General features: G+C 40.1%; 2 protein-coding genes across 3 annotated transcripts in view; one reads left to right on the top strand and one right to left on the bottom strand.

Annotated features, from left to right (window-relative positions):
* Nucleotides 1-983: 983 nt before the first annotated feature.
* Nucleotides 984-7,992, bottom strand: LOC132021581 (cytochrome c oxidase assembly factor 5). Its single transcript, XM_059406160.1, has 3 exons — nt 7,810-7,992; nt 2,249-2,332; nt 984-1,517 (listed from the first exon to the last, which is right to left on the bottom strand). The coding sequence occupies exons 1-3, from the start codon at nt 7,906-7,908 to the stop codon at nt 1,476-1,478; spliced, it is 225 nt and encodes a 74-aa protein (XP_059262143.1). The 5' UTR covers nt 7,909-7,992; the 3' UTR covers nt 984-1,475.
* Nucleotides 7,993-8,048: 56 nt separating this feature from the next.
* UNC50 (unc-50 inner nuclear membrane RNA binding protein) overlaps nt 8,049-16,567 on the top strand; it is a 21,147-nt gene continuing 12,628 nt past the window's right edge. The window contains exons 1-4 of one of the 2 annotated variants that reach the window (XM_059406158.1): nt 8,113-8,203; nt 9,022-9,220; nt 9,322-9,605; nt 10,530-10,650. In XM_059406158.1, the coding sequence (XP_059262141.1) occupies nt 9,326-9,605; nt 10,530-10,650 (401 nt within the window). In that variant the 5' untranslated portion in view covers nt 8,113-8,203; nt 9,022-9,220; nt 9,322-9,325. Of the gene's footprint in view, nt 8,204-9,021; nt 9,221-9,321; nt 9,606-10,529; nt 10,651-16,567 lie in introns of both variants that reach the window. The other variant, XM_059406157.1, reaches the window with a different exon arrangement.

Below are 16,567 nucleotides of genomic sequence, written 5' to 3'. Positions count from 1 at the left end.
ATGGACATTGGGGAGGGTAATGTGCTATGGTGAGTGCTGTGAAGTGTGTAAACCTGGCAATTCAGACCTGTACCTCTGGGGATAAAAATATATGTTTATAAAAAATAAAAAAAAAAAGTTGGAGCACTTAAATAGGTATACAGGAGTTACTGAAAGGGGGGGTGTGGGGAAGGAAGAACCCATTACTTTCCTTTTCCAAGTGAGAAGCAGTACACCTATACCACACAAAGAAACCCCAGTGACACTCTGCCACAAGGACTGGTGTGCAATTCTCACTTTAGGTGAACCTTTAAACAAGCAGCTGAGCTACAGAACACCTTGACTGCTTGTCCAAATAACCATGCCTGTAGGAAGCAGCGTAGCGTCTTCATTATTCTTCAATACTGAAAAGAGAGGTGAAACTTGGATTCATATTTGACTCTTGACTATATTAAGTGATCAGAGTAAAGTTACTGTGATTCTAAACTTTTTCAATCATTTCCTGGTTTTCACTCCTGCTTTGTCTATGGACATCTATTATTTCAGTTTGCTCTGAATCCTTTCCTTTTGGGGTAAAGCCCACCAGAGACATCCATTGCAATTCTCTTGGGGGATACCCATTACAGTGCCTAAGACCCAAGCCTGGACATCATGGGACCTTACCCCTTTTTCCATAGGACTGGTCTAGTTCGAGAGCAGGTAGTTCAGGTAAGGTAAGAGTCCTTTTGTAGGATTTGATTAGTGGACCCTAGAAAAGGTTAGCTCTCTTCTTTTTGAATCACAGATCTTAAGGATGTGTGCTTTTGGCTGCCTGGACTCTTTCCCATTATGTAGAGAGAGGACCAGGCCAAAACGGAAGCCAGAAATAGAGAAAAACAGTCACAAGATGGAGGCCAAGAGCCCCGGCAACATAATCAGAGCTATGCATCCAGCTATGTCTATTACATGATGTTAATAGTCAGGCTTTGAGGTTGTTACTCTAGTGAATCTGTGTAAATGAAGCATTTCTTCTACAAGGAATCAAACACAATTTATTTTAGAACTAAACAGTACAGATTGAGTAAAAGAAAGCTTTCTCCTAAACTTTCCTAGTAGAATTGTCTCCCAAGACTGCATATTACCAATTTTCATAGTCCCATCAGTGGCCTTCGTAATACTCACAAAGGATGTACAATTGTGTCATTTTGTTGAAGAGTCAAGTTGGAAAATTACAATCTTTTCACTTTTTGAGCTAACAATTCTCAAAATACAGTAGGATGCTCCCAGCTCATAGCTGTTCAATTAAGTTTTTCTTCCATAAGTAACTCAGAGCAAAAGAATCATTTAGTTTATACATAGTCAAAAACAGAACTCTCCCATTTTCTCCAGTGTTCATGGAGGGAAAAACTGGTCCATCCCACCAGATGTAGCAAAAAGTCTGTCTCCTTTTTGGGCTTCTCTGTTGTAAGTGACCAGAGAAAGCTTGATGTTTTCATTTTGGTTTCAGCACACTAGCATCAATATCCTTTTCTTCCTCGGAATCTGGATCTGGTATCCAACTGAAAATAAATGTATAATTAAATCAATTTTTGTACAACATAATTAAACACAGCTTTGGTAAGGGGCTCTCACTACATGACTGAAGTAAACCAGTTTTCCAGCACAGTCAAAAGGGCAGATGTCAGCTACCAAGGGAAAAAAAAAATAATAAAGATGGCATTAAAAAGAAAAGTTCCATTTAAGGTCCCAGTAAGGATTTTCTTTTCAAGTAGGGTCCAAATTACATTTATTTTCTTTCTCTGAACTATACCTGATACCTGTTGTTCTAGCAAACTTAACTTTTAAGTTTTGTTTGGGTTAATACTCAAATGTATTTGAAGTTTTTAAATATTAAATAACACTTAACTGTCTAGGGATTAATAATCTTTAAAGTACCTACTCATAGGATGATTGCATGGTCTTTGACCTAAACCTCACAGTGCAGCCTCTTTTAAGAGTGGTTGGCTAGGTGGAGGGTTTTAAAATCAGTAAATAAGGCAGGTTTCCATCTTGGAGGACTAATAGTGAATGAGTCTTGGACAAAGGCTGGAGGAATCTATTAATCTGCTCAGAAGTTCCCTAGACAGCTCTTTCCAGTGTCAAAGTAGAAGTTACAGGTAAATAATATTATCTAAATCCTTTTTTCTGCATGATCTCACTGTAATCCTATCTATAATTACTAGGTCATTCCATATTTAATTACATATAGCTAATTTTTAGCATAACCTTTTCGAAAGCTTTAACCTCTTACCATTGATCTTTTGCATTCAAAAAATGAGTATTTCAGAGCTTTGCAGTTTCCTTCCTTCAGACACTGTAGAGGGGATTTTCCTTCCTAGGATACAGAAAACAGTATAAATACCTGGCGAATTTCCTCACAAAGCACAAAATCACTATTCTTTTGGAAGCAGTGTTTTTTGAAAAAAAATTTAAGTAAATTATAGGTGAACATTATGTGTCAAAGAAGGAGAGAGAGCATGCATATGTGTACACAGGCATGTGCATATGAGAAACCAGGCCTGCTGTAATGGGAAACGGTTTATTCTGGAAGGTTCTATCAAGTGGCTTTAAAGCCTCCAGTTATGTCCTTTTAATGCAAACTATTTTACCTCCAACACATCCCTGCATTTTCCCACCCCAACACACCATATAGCCAAGTTCTCTAGTGTGAGAAGCACAACCTAATGGAACTAGAAGAGGAAAGGGAAATAGCAGAATTTACATATTATTTGCGAGAGAAGATCTCCCTGGGACTGATGTGGAATGAACGCCTCCTTAAACAGGGGAAGTTCAAAAGGAGGTTAAGAAGAAAAATGGACTAAGCCATTCCCTTTCTGCCATCATGGTAGAATACTGCTACAAGAACACAGGAGAAACGCTTATTTCTGATTCTTAAGTAATAGGACTTTTTAAACTATGACTTAAAAATTAGACTTGACTAACAATTGCAAAACTAGTTAAGAGCTAAAATTTAGTATTTTTTTTCAAGGTAAATATGGAATAAAAATGATCTTAAAATATTTTGAACAAATACACTGCTGTATATATAAAGTAACACAATAGCAGTATGTTGGAGCTTGGAAGCATCTACAAATAATATATTTCATGATTCAGAGAGGCAAGATTAAAACTGAATTGTAGCAAAATTTCTTTTTGGATGTCCTATCCTGCTAAGTTACCTATACACAAACCCCTAACTTATTTAAAAAAAAAAAAAAAAAAACAACTCAGACTGGTCTCACATCAGTTAAAGGGAGGTTAAAAAAAATAAATCCTAGATACTCCTGCCTAGACAGGACTTTTGCTTTTTTTTTTTTTTTTTTAAGATTTTATTTATTTATTTGACAGACAGAGATCACAAATAGGCAGAGAGGCAGGCAGAGAGAGAGAGGAGGAAACAGGCTCCCTGCGGAGCCGAGAGTCTGATGTGGGACTCAATCCCAGGACCCTGGGATCATGACCCGAGCTGAAGGCAGAGGCTTTAACCCACTGAGCCACCCAGGTGCCTCTACTTTAATTGTTATTTTGTCCTGCCTAGACCAGCCTTTTAAAAAACCAGGTAGCAAAGAAGGTGTATGTGTGCAAATGCTGCCTGGCAGTGTGGGCACATCACAGAGCAGAGTGCCACAGTCTGTTGGGGACAGGGGCAGTTGCTAAAGGGGTCTAGTTCCCAGGAATGCAAATACATAAAACAACATCTGGAAAAAGAAGTCTGAACGTAAGTGTTCTGAATTACCTGGGGTTTAATGACACCAAACTATGATACGCAATTTGTGAAGGAAAAAGAATCAAAACCTTAACATTATTATTTTCATTAAAGAAATAAAATACATACTACTTATAAACAGCCTTATGCAGTGTCTGACAGTATAAATGAAAATAATGAAACCTTCCTACTCAAGGTGAGTTTCAGTGTAAAATGAGTAAGGCAATTTTGCCTGAGAATAAAAATGACCCTGTTCAGTGTTAATTTTAAAAGCTCACCAGCCAGAATTAGGTGCCCTAAAATCAGAACATTTTTAGTGTGGTACTGAATACCAAATGTTAACAAGGAACCTACAATACTTAAATAGAGACATCTGGTGCATTCATGCACCAGGAAAAATGTAACCCCAATTTCACCTGCTTTTCATCAACAGGGGATTTCCCTTCAAGCAGATTCTGACACCTCAACCCCACCTCTGCACCCACTCCTCCAAACCTTTATTTTGCAAGTGCCAGTCCCACTTCTAGTTTTTAACTGTGAAAAACGCTCCAGGAACCACATCTGTGGCATTCCTGACCCCCTGGAATCTTGCCACTTTCCAGTCTGCCTGCTTAGGTTCTTGATTTTAATGGTCCCCTACCATTAAAGTGAATCTCAAAAGCAAATCAAAACAGAGTAGCAAGCTTCCCTGCACTATGTTCCTCCCCCAATGTCTGTCATGACATGCTGAGGGGATTTGTGTTGCCCACATGAATGATGTGAGAACAGGTAAGAGTGAATAAAACTATACAAAAGACGAGAACTATAAAAGTGATGTTTCCCCAAACTGTATCTAAGATGCCGTCTTTTTCATAAGCTTTTAAGCCATACCGCCACCTGCCTGTGGGAAGATCCATCTACAAATACCAAATCTGAGAGAGAGAGGTTAACTCATCCTCCTTCACCTTTATACCAAATGGCAGACTGCCAGCTGTCCCTTAACCTTTAACTCTTCCTTTCAAGTGGGGCATATGGCTGGGCTAGATTTCCCAGCCACCCTTGCAGCGAGGTGTGGTCCTATGACTAAGTTCCAGCCAAAGGAACTGAAATGTAAAACCTTGGGGTTGGTCCTCAAAGGCAACTGGCTGCCCCCCTTCCTCACTTCACACCACTATGTCATAGGCAATCTTGAATCAGGAGTGTGAAAATAATATCCTGTCTCCCATCACCGCACCTAAAACCACAAGATCAACAGTGTCTGGGTCTATGGAAGGCCAAGAGGAGCTGCCCAGGCCCTACTTGTAGGCACGCACAAGAGCAAAATAGGAAATTTTCTATCTTGTTTAAGGCAATGTTATTTTGGGTTTCTGTAATAGGTACCTGAACCTATACCCCAACCAATACACTCCCGGGCTTATTTGCCTTCTGAGGTCAAGATCAGTGATTCCTAAACATGACCATGCCCAAGAATAAACATGGGATACTTTTATGGGGGTGGGGGTGGGGTACTGGAACCTATACTTTCAAGCTCTCTGCCCCCATCTCCAGGTAATTCTGATGAAGTCAGAAGATCTGGGAGCTTGCTAATGAAGCACAAAGGAGATAACCTGTGACTGAGGTTCCTTGGACATGGTTTCAATCTTTTTGATCTTCCAGGAGTTATAAAATCCTAAGAAGTCTATCCAAGAGCTAACTTTTGAATTTGCTTGTTTCTTGCTTCTCTCTAGCCCCACTACGGTAGACATCCTTATCATTACCCTGAGTTTCCCTGAGGTCCTACTATAGTAGGAAGAACTACTAGTTCTTCTACTACTATAGAAGAACTACTAGTTCTTCACTATTTCCATTGCAGCACCTGTATTGAATTCCTCCCTAGAGTGCGGCTGAGCAGCTTTTCCGGTGGGTTAAAGACTCGCAAGGAGAGACTACAGCATCCATCTGCCAAAAGATCAGATTAATTTCTTCATACAGAGCAGACACAGACCTGTATGTCCAGTGGTCTTCAGAGTCTCTAGGAGGGGAGTGGTAGGCTGTAGATGCCAGTGACACCATCTGAGAAGATGGAATATTGTTCCAGATCTGCAAAACTCAGTATTTTGCCTCAGTACTGCCCTCTAAAGTCAGGGTGAATTTAACACAACTTAAACACACTCCCACTTAAGGTACTTTTTATAAATATCATGTTCTCCTATGTGACCAAAATCAATTAGGTCACACACTCAACTGGGTAAAGCAAAGTCTGTGCCATGTGTCCTAATCATTATTTTGCCTAGTTTTCTAGCTTTCCAGAGATCTAATTTCCATGCAGGAGGGAATGTATCCCAATCATCTGTGTGTCCCCAAGTAGAGCGTGGCACTTAAATGTGTGCTAAATAATTATTTATTTTTAATTTTTATTATTTTTGATATTTATTACATTTATGTTATGTATATTTATTTTATAGTTATTATTTTCAGTATTTATTATTATTTATTTATATATAACAAAGCAACTCGGTATCCTGCTTGCTCTCAGTATCCTCCTCCATTTCTAGAGTTTCTTTCCTCAGTCCCACTGTGTACTTTATTCTCTTGATTACTTATCTCCAGGGCCTTCCTGATGTTGAATGTCAGGAGAAACCAGGGCCCTCACTCTAATACACAAGGGCTATTACACACGACAACCTTCTTCTCAAGCCTTCTGTCACATTCCCTATCCCCCTGGCCCAATAGGGCGCTAGCTTCTGGTCACATCTCCCTGACTTGCCCATGCTGTTCTTCCAGCCTCTCCCCTCAACCACCACATTCTCTACTCTTACATGACAACCTACTACTCAACATTTAAGACTTAGATCAAATGCCCCCCTGCTCTGTGAGAAGTTTCCAAATTTCCAAGCAAATAAGTTGCTCTCCATTGGGCTCCCACAGCATTTTGTGCCTAAGTCTAATCATTAAATATTTAATAAATGCTCACACAGCCTGTACTGCAGGAATTTAGCCCCTTGCATATCTGTCTTTCCCATCAGACTGAGCTCATGTAGGATAGTGACTGTAACTGACTCCTCTTGGTATCACCAAGGCCTGGCATCATGCCTGCCACTCACCAGGCATTACTAAGAGCTGACTGAATACTTGCACTAGTGAAGCAGCAGATTGGAAACAGCCCTGTACAGGGAGGTAGGAAGACAAGGCACCTCAGTTTCCTCATCTGTGTGTGAGAGACTAGAGAACCTCTTAAATTCATAACAACTCAAATTTTATAACAAATGGGGCAGCCCGTCTGGCTGACTGCTACAATCAGTGAACCAAATGTAAATCATGAATCAGTAGAAACACTGATAAAGCTTTACGATGCATGTCCATATTGGCTAGTTGTCTTTCCTTCAAAGTAAGAGCAAACTTCTGAAATTACATCTCCAGGCGCAAAAAAATAATTGCACACAACTGATTGCCCTCCCATCAGGCCTTGGTAATTGGAAAAGGCACGTGCGTTTCAGTTGGACGCTAAGCTAGAACCCAGATCCCCAGGCAACTTTGAACCTTATTGCTTGCCACTCAATCTGCACTCAGATTGAGAAGACGTGGTTGTAGTGAGGGGAGAGCGTAGGGGAACCAAGAGACAAAACAGTAGAAAAATGGAACTGCTTCGTTTACAACTTATCCAAGAATGTATATAACTTCAACTCAGACATTCTAATCAAGAGAAAGTAAATATAGTAAATATCCAACCACAACTGAACGGAGAAATGAGAAACTACTAGTCAATACAGTGTACCGGGTTGATGTAATTCCCCGTTAGATTCTCATTTTCTAGCATGCAAGAAACCGGCCTTACTCTCCTTTTTATCCCCAGAACCTAGCAGAGTAGAAAGCAACATTTAATAAATGTTTCTTGAACTGAAATGGTTTATCTTTACAAAAACCCAAAGGGAAGGTCCAATTTAACACAATTTAAGTTGTGTCCAATTTATCACAGCTGAATCTCCCCCCGCAGATTTTCCCAAGTTCCCTAAATTGAAGCCTTGATCTACGTCTCCTGAGAGCCACCGTAAGCTGAGCCGGACACGTCGGCCGGGCCCTGCTTCCCCGGTTCTCATCTCATCATCTCCCCAGGGCGTCTCATCGCCGTGGGTGCCCGGCTGCGCTACCTTGAGCACACAGTCCGACTGCAGTAGACATGCGCCCAGGTCCTCCTTCACACCCGCGCACGCGCCGCCCTTCGGCTTGTCCTCGTAATACTGGGGCATGGCTGCGCCTGCCGCCCCAGCTGCCGAGGCCGGCTTCGGGCCACAACGACTGTCACCCTGCTGGGGCTCGGATGGAAGGAACCGGAAGTCGGCAGCAACAACTTCCGGCGGGTCCCGGAACACTACGGGACCGAGAGGCCGCGCGCGCGGCGGAAGTGGGCGCACGGGACGTGTCACGTCCCCAGTACTGGCTACGTTGCGGGAAGGGAAGTTGGCCCGGCGGCTGCTGGGCTTGGCTGCTGGGCGGCGGTGGTGGGCTAGCTTGGGTCCCTTGGAGGCCTCAGCGGGGCTTCAGGTGAGACCTGAGGACCGCTCCGTCCGTGCGCGGCTTGGGCTCGCCCGGCGCCTTTTTCTCCCGCCCCTCACAGTCCGACAAAGCCCACGGCCCTGGAGTGACCGTAGCCGGGTCCGTCTGCTCGGCGGGCGGTAGGGTTGCGGGTAAATCAAGGACGCCCAGTTACACTTGAATTTCACGTAGACTACGGACAACGTCCGACACAGTGTTTCGGACGTGCTTCTACTAAAAATTACACCTGTATCGGAGATTCGAATGTAACTGGGCGACCTGTGTCTTTATTTGCTAAATATGGCAACCTCACCCGCAGCCCGGGGTAGACGAGGAGCCTCTGGGCTCGGAGAGGCGCTGCTTGGCGGCAGGGAGGCCTGGGAGGTAGAGGGTGTGGAGCGGGGACGTGGGCTGCGGGTTCGTGAGCCTGCTCTCACGGGGCTGCAGATTGATTCCACCGGACTCCCACGCCGCCATTCCCTCTGCTGAACTATTCAGGGAGTAAAACGCCATGGCCTCGAGTTTTGTTTTTATATCCCATTCCAGTGAAGGAGTTTTTTGATGGTCTTGCACTGATGGACCTGTGTGAACAGACCTTTTATTTTACCTCGTTGGTAACATTGTTTCTAATGGATTTTTAAAACGGATTCTCCTAACGACTTGATTAAGAGCAGGGGATTTTGGCTCCGTAGCCATCTCCGTGCTCATGAAGGAGTCACTTTACCTCCTAGTGATTTTCTTTCTCTCTCCCTCCTTCCCCTTTCCCGTCTCTCTCTGCTTCCCTTCCCCTGACCCGTGCTGCCTCCCCCCTCCCTCCTGCTTAACAGTAACTACCTGGGTGGGCTGCCTGAGGAGAGAAGTGAAGTGTGGGAAACTTAGGGACCCGGTAGGAGCGCTATGAAGGTTCAGAAGGTTGTGGTGCTCCCCTTGCTTGAAGTGCAGTGGGCAGTTCTTGAGCCCCCAAATAAGCCTCAGAACCACCTTCATTAGTTTTTGACCCCTCTTACCAAGGATTGTGGCAGAAAGGTAAGATGACCTCCCTCCTAAATATCTCACAAGAGGGTTGTTGGTAGCCAATAGTTTCTCAAGATTACTTGTAAAAGAAATTTTTTTTTTCTTCCATCTAGGAAGATGTTACCAAGTATTTCAGTGAATTCCCCAGTGCAGGGGAACGGAGTGTTGAACTCCAGGGATGCAGCAAGACACACAGCTGGAGCAAAACGCTACAAATACCTGAGAAGACTTTTTCGTTTTCGACAGATGGACTTTGAGTTTGCTGCATGGCAGATGCTCTACCTATTTACTTCCCCACAGAGAGTTTACAGAAATTTTCATTATCGAAAGCAGACAAAGGATCAGTGGGCCAGAGATGACCCTGCTTTCTTGGTCCTGTTAAGTATTTGGCTCTGTGGTAAGTGTTAGTTTTACAGTAGAGTTGAAGAATGGTTTTAGAAGATTTTATTTTTTTATTTGAGAGAGAGCGCGAGTGAGCGTGAGTGTGCACAAGTAGGGGGAAGGGCAGAGGGAGAAGGAGAACAAGTTCCATGCTGAGCAGGGAGCCCCATGCAGGGCTTGATCCCAGGACCCCAAGCCGAAGATTAACTGACTGAGCCACCCAGGCACCCCAAACTGAGTGTTTTAGATTGTACTTGTCATTTGCAGAATTGCGGGTCAGAATTTGGGATATTTGAAGCTGTTCCTTCCTTTCTGAAGCCTCAAATATCTCACAGGAAAGAATGTTATATTCTTTCTAGTTCTGAAGGTCCCAAGCAGATGCCAGAGTAAATTTTCCCCCCAGATCTTTGAAAAGCAGAGGACAGAGTAACTGTGTGTTTTAAATGCTATGATAAGTAAGTTGATACTAAATAAGTAAGTTGATACTAAATTCCTATCGGGATGGGAGATTGCATTTCACAGGCAAATCTAGAGTGAGTTCTGAAAGTACTGATGTGAACTTGAGAAACTACTTTTAAATTCTCCAATACTGTAGTGAGAGAGTCCTAACCACCTTTACAGTGTAAATGTGTAAGATTTTTTTCACCTTTCCCTGGACTTAAGTATGTGAGTGCCTATTCAGAACTAGTGGTCTTTTAAATGTTGGGACTCCCCTGGGGAGCCACAGACAGGGACATCTACAGTTAGTTCAGTAGCCATTCTGTGTTTCAGGGTAGTCTGCTTTTCTCAATTCTGTATACATATAACACATCTTTGGGGTTTTGTTTACATGACTGTCTCCTCCATTACACATGTGGGCATCTGGAGGGCAGGGATTTGCCCCGCTCATATCTCCAGAACCTAGCAGAACCTAGATTTATCATGCAAATCTTTCTTTCAGTGTCCACTATAGGATTTGGCTTTGTCCTGGACATGGGATTTTTTGAGACGATAAAGCTGCTCCTTTGGGTTGTTTTCATAGATTGTGTAGGCGTTGGTCTTCTCATATCAACTTTAATGTGGTAAGTACTATAACTTTGGTTTTTCAAGTGCTGCTGTGGAGCCTGCATTTGCTTCCATTAGAAATACAGTAGCTGATGAAAATTGAAACCAGTAACATGAACTGAAAGCATGAGTTAAATTTTTTTTATTATTGGAGTTTAGTTGACATACAATTTTATATTCGTTTCAGGTGTATAGCACAGGGATTTGACAGTTATATACTTTATGAAATGTTCATCAAGATAAGTATAGTTACCACTTGTCACCATACAGTGTTGTTACATTATTGACAGTATTCCTTGTAATGTACTTTGTCTGTGTCTGATTTATTTTGTAACTGGAAGTTTGTACCTCTGAATACCCTCTACCTAATACCGCCCATTCCTTTAACTCCATCTCCTCTACCAGTTTGTTCTTTATATTTTTGAACCTGTTTCTGTTTTTTGTTCATTTTGTTTTTTAGATCTGCATGTAAGTGAAATGATACGGTATTTGTCTTTTCTGACATATTTCATATATGATTATACCCTCTAGTTGTCACTGATGGCAAGATCTCATTCTTTTCTTGACCAAGTAATTTTCCATCATGTGTGTGTGCGTGTTTGTATAATACATATATATGCCATTTTTTCTTTATCCATTCAACTATTGCTGGGTACTAAGATTGCTACCCAGTACTGGTACTGCGGGATCATTGGGTATTTCTCATTTTAATTTTTTGATATACCTTCATACTATTTTTCACAGTGGTTGCTCCAGATTATATTCCCACCAGCAGTGCACAAGGGTTGTCTTTTCTGTACATCCTTGGCAACACTGGTTTTTCCTTGTCTTTTTGATACTAGCCATTCTGACTGGTATAAGGTGGTATCTCATTGTACTTTTGACTTCCATTTCCCTGATGGTGAGTGATGCTGAGCATCTTTTCATGGGTCAGTTGGCCATTTGTATGTCTTCTTTGAAAAAAATGTTCTGTTCCTCTGCCCATTTTTTAATTGGATATTTTTTTTAGTGTTGTATAAGTTTTTATTTTGGATACGAACCCCTTATCAAATGTATCACTTGCAAATAAATCTCTTCTCATATTCACTTGGTTGCCTTTTTATTTTGTTCGTGGTTTCCTTTGCTATGCAAAGCTTTTTAATTTGGTGTAGTCCCAATAGTTCATTTTTGCTTTTGTTTACCTTGCCTGAGGAGACAGATCCATAGAAATGTTGCTGAGGCCAATGTCCAAAAGATAACTGCTTATGTTTTCTTTTAGGAGTTTTATGGCTTCATGTCTCATATGTAGTTCTTTAATCCATTTTGAATTTATTTTTGTGTATGGTGTAAGAAAGTGGACCATTTTCATTCTTTGGAATGTAACTGTCCAGTTTTTCCAACACCATTTATTGAAGAGACTGTCTTCCCCATTGTATATGGTTTTCTCCTTTGTCATAGGTTGACCATGTAAGTGTTAGTCTATTTCTTGGGTCTATATCCAGTTCCATTGATCTGTCTGGTTTTGTTTTGTGTGAGTTTTGTTGTTGTTTTAGAGAACATGAGAGCAAGCAGGGGTGAGGGAGCAGAGGGAGAGAAAGAGAGAATCTTAAGCAGGCTCCAGTGCCCAGCATGAAGGTTGTCTAATTTGTTGTCTTATAACTTTTTATAGTAATCTGTTGTAATCCTTTGTATTTCTGTGGTATCAGTTGTTACTTCTCTTTCATTTTTGGTTTTACTTACTTGAGTTCTGTCTCTTTTTCTTTTCTGGCTGTGTGTTTTATCAATTTTGTTTATCTTTTCAAAGAACCAGCTCTTGGTTTTGTTGATTATTCTATTGTTTTTATCAGTTCCTATTTCATTTCTTTTTACTCTGATTTTTATTACTTTCTTATTTCTGTTAACTTTAGGTTTTGCTTGTCATCTTTTCTCATGCTTAGGTGTAAAGTTAGATTACTTGAAATTTTTGTTGTTTTTTTTTTTTTTTTGAGGTATGCCTGTTAGAACTTCCCTCTTGGAACTGCTTTTGCTGTGTCCCAAACATTTTTGGAACATTGTGTTTCCATTTTCATTTGTCTCAAGGTATTTTTTTTATTTCCTCTTTGGTTTTGTTGTTGTATATTGTTGTTGTTTTGTTGTATTTTAGTAGCAGGTTGTTTAGCCTTCACATGTTTATGGTTTTTCCAGTTTTGTTTTGTTTTGTTTTGTTTTGTAATTGATTTCTAGTTTCATACCATGTAGTTGGAAAAGATCCTTGATATGATTTCAGTCTTACTAAATTTATTGAGATTTGTTTTATGGCCTCAAATGTGATTTGTTCTGGAGAGCGTTTTATATGCACTTGAAAAGATTGTGTATTCTGCTCTTTTTGGATGGAATATTCTGTGTATATGCATCTGATAAGTTATCTAAAGCTACTCCTTCCATATTGATTTTGTCTAGATGATCTATCCATTGATGTAAGTGGGTTGTTAAGGTCCCCTATTTTGTATTACTATCAATTTAAGATTTTATTTATTTGACAGAGAGAGATCACAAGTAGGCAGAGAGGCAGGTGGTGGTGTTAGGGGAAGCAGGCTCCCTGCTGAGCAGAGAGCCTGATTTGGGGCTTAATCCCAGGACCCTGAGATCATGACCTGAGCCGAAGGCAGAGGCTTAACCCATTGAGCCACCCAATTGCCCCTATTACTATCAATTTCTGTATTTGTGTCTGTTAGTATTTGCCTTATGTATTTGGGTGTTCCTGTGTTGGGTACATAGATATTTATAATTGTTGTGTTCTTTTGTTGGATCATTTATCATTATGTAGTGCCTTTATCATTATGTAGTGCCTTGTTTTGGCTCTTGTTACAGTGTTTTGAAGCATATTTCATGTGAAAGAAGTATTGCTACCCTGAGAAGTAATACCTACGTATTTCTTTTTTTGGGGGGTGGGGGGCTTCCATCTGCATAGAGTATCTTTTTTTCCACCCCTTCAATTTCAGTCTGTATATGTCTATAGGTTTGAAGTGAGTCTTGCTGTCAGCATATAGCTGGGTCTTGTTATTTTATCCATTCAGTCGTCGTATGTCTTTTTTTTTTTTTTTTTAAGTTTTTATTTTAATTCCTATCATAAAGTGTTACATTGGTTTCAGGTGTATGGAATAGTCATTAAACACTTATATACATCACCCGTCACCCTATGCTCATCACAAGTGCACTCCTTAATCCCTATCACTTCCTTCACCACCCCCATCTCCCCTCTGGTAACCATCAGTTTGTTCTCTCTAATTAAGTCTTTTTCTTAATTTGTCTCTTTTTTTTTTCCTTTGCTTGTTTTGCTTCATAAATTCCACATGAGTGAAATCATATGTTGTCTTTCTCTGACCTGTTTCTATTAGGATTGTATGCTCCAGCTCCATCCATATTGTTGCAAATAACAAGATTTCATTTTATGGCTGAATAATATTCCGTTATAGATGCCACATCTTTATCCATCCATCAGCCCATGGACACAGAGCTACTTCCATATCTTAACTGTTATAAATAATGCTGCTATAAACATAAGGGTGTATGTATCCCTTTAAATTAGTGTTCTTGTATTCCTTTGGTAAATACCCAGTAGTGCAGTTGCTGGATGGTAGGGAAGCTCTATCTTTAACTTTCTGAGGAATCACCACACTATTTTCCAGAGTAGCTGCGCGAGTTTGCATTCCTTCCAGCAATGGACAAGGGTTCCTTTTTCTCCACACCAACACCTGTTGTTTCTTTTGTTGTCGATTTTAGCCATTCTCACAGGTGTGGGGTGATACCTCATTGTCGTTTTGACGTGCATTTCCCTGATGATGAGTGATGTTGAGCATCTTCTCATGTGTCTGTTGGCCATCTGGATGTCTTCTTTGGAAAAATGCCTGTTCATGTTTTCAGCCCATTTTTTAATTGGATTATTGGTTTTTTGGGTGTTAAGTTTTATGAATTCTTTATATATTTTGGATACTAGTCCTTTATCAGGTAGATCATTTGCAACTATCTCCCATTCAGTAGGTTTCCTTTTAGTTTTGTTTTTTCCTTTGCTAAGCAGAAGCATCTTATTTTGATGTAGTCCCAGTAGTTTATTTTTGCTTTTGTTTCTCTTGCCTCAGGAGACCTATCTAGAAAGAAGTTGCTATGGCCATTGTCAAAGAAGTTACTGCTGGTGTTTTCTAGATTTTTATGGTATTAGGTTTTAACATTTATGTCTTTAATACATTTTGAATTTATTTTTGTGTGGCATAAGAAAGTGGTCCAGTTTCATTCTTCTACATGTAGCTGTTCAGTTTTCCCAACACCATTTGTAGAAGAGATTGTCTTTTTTTCTGGTTTTGACCATATAATTCTGGGTTCATTTCTGGGTTTTCTGCTGTGTTCCATTGGTCTGTGTGTCTTTTTTTTTTTTTTTTTTTAAAGATTTTATTCATTTATTTGACAGAGAGATCACAAGTAGGCAGAGAGGCAGGCTCCCCGCTGAGCAGAGAGCCCGATGCAGGTCTCAGTCCCAGAACCCTGAGATCAAATGCAGAGACTTAACCCACTGAGCCACTCAGGTGCCTTATGTGTCTCTTTTTGTGCCAGTATCCTACCGTGTTCATCAGTACAGTTTTGTAGTACAACTTGAAATCTGGAATAGTAACACCTCCAGCTTTGTTTTTCTTTTTTCAGATGGCTTTGGCTATTCAGGGTCTCTTGTGGTTCCATACAGAATTTTGGATTGTTTGTTCCAGTTTTGTAAAAAAATGCTATTGGTGTTTTGATTGAGATTGCATTAAATGTGTAGATTGCTTTGTTATGAATGAAAATAGTGTGAGTATTTTAACAATATTTGTTCTTCCAGTCAATGAGCATGGAATATATTTCCATTTCTTTGTGTTGTCTTCAATTTCTTTTATCAGTGTTTTGTAGTTTTCACAATACAGGTCTTTCATCTCTTTGATTCCTAGAGTTTTGCAGATGGGTTTCCTTAATTTCCCTTTCTGCTACTTCATTATTGGTGTATAATTTCTTTACATTGACTTTGCATCCTGCAACTTTACTGAATTCATTTATCAGTTCTAGCAGTTTTTTGGGGCAGTCTTTCAGGTTTTCTATATATGGTATCAACTCATCTGCAAATAGTGAAAGTTTTACTTCATTGTTACCAGTTTGGTTGCCTTTTATTTCTTTTTGTTGCTTGATTGCTGTGGCTAGACTTCTAGTTCACCCTGTCTTTTGATTGGAGCATTTAGACCATTTACATTGAAAGTAGTTATTGGTAGGTATGTACTTATTCCTATCTTGTTAGTTTTTTGCTTGTTTTTGTTCTTCTGTTCCTTTTCTTTTCTTTCCTTGTAATTGATGACATTTTTTAGTGTTATGCTTGGATTCTTTTCTCTTTTTTGTGTATCTATTATAGGTTTTGGTTTGTGTTTACTGTGAGGTTCATATATAACATTCTGTGTATATAGCAGTTTCTAGTAAGTTGATGGTCACTTAAGTTGGAACACATTCTAAAACCACTACATTTTTATGCCCCCCTCCATGTTCTTTGTCATATTTTACAATTTTTTTCTAAGTCCTTTAACTAATTTTTAGATAATTGGTTATACTGCTTTTTACTGTTATACTGGTTTTACTGCTTTACTATAATTGGTTTTACTGCTTTTGTCTTTTAAGCTTCATGCTAGCTTTATAAGTGAGTGATCTATTCCCTTTATTGTATATTTGCTTTTACTTGTGAAATTTTTTTCTTCACATTTTTCTTTTAATTTTGGCTTTTTTTTTCCCTTGCTTAAGGAGATCCTTTTAATATTTCAAGGACAGTTTAGTGGTGGTGAACTCTAGCTTTTGTTTGAGAAACTCTTTCTCTCTCCTTCAGTTCTGAACGTTAACCTTGCTAGATTGAGTATTCTTGGTTGTAGGTGTTTTCCTTTCAGCACTTTGGATTTATCAAGTCACTTCCTTCTG

The sequence above is a fragment of the Mustela nigripes genome, chromosome 7 (genome assembly GCF_022355385.1).
Source record: "Mustela nigripes isolate SB6536 chromosome 7, MUSNIG.SB6536, whole genome shotgun sequence".
In the NCBI taxonomy this organism is placed as follows: Eukaryota; Metazoa; Chordata; class Mammalia; order Carnivora; family Mustelidae; genus Mustela; species Mustela nigripes.
This window is presented reverse-complemented; position numbering and strand designations above follow the sequence as displayed.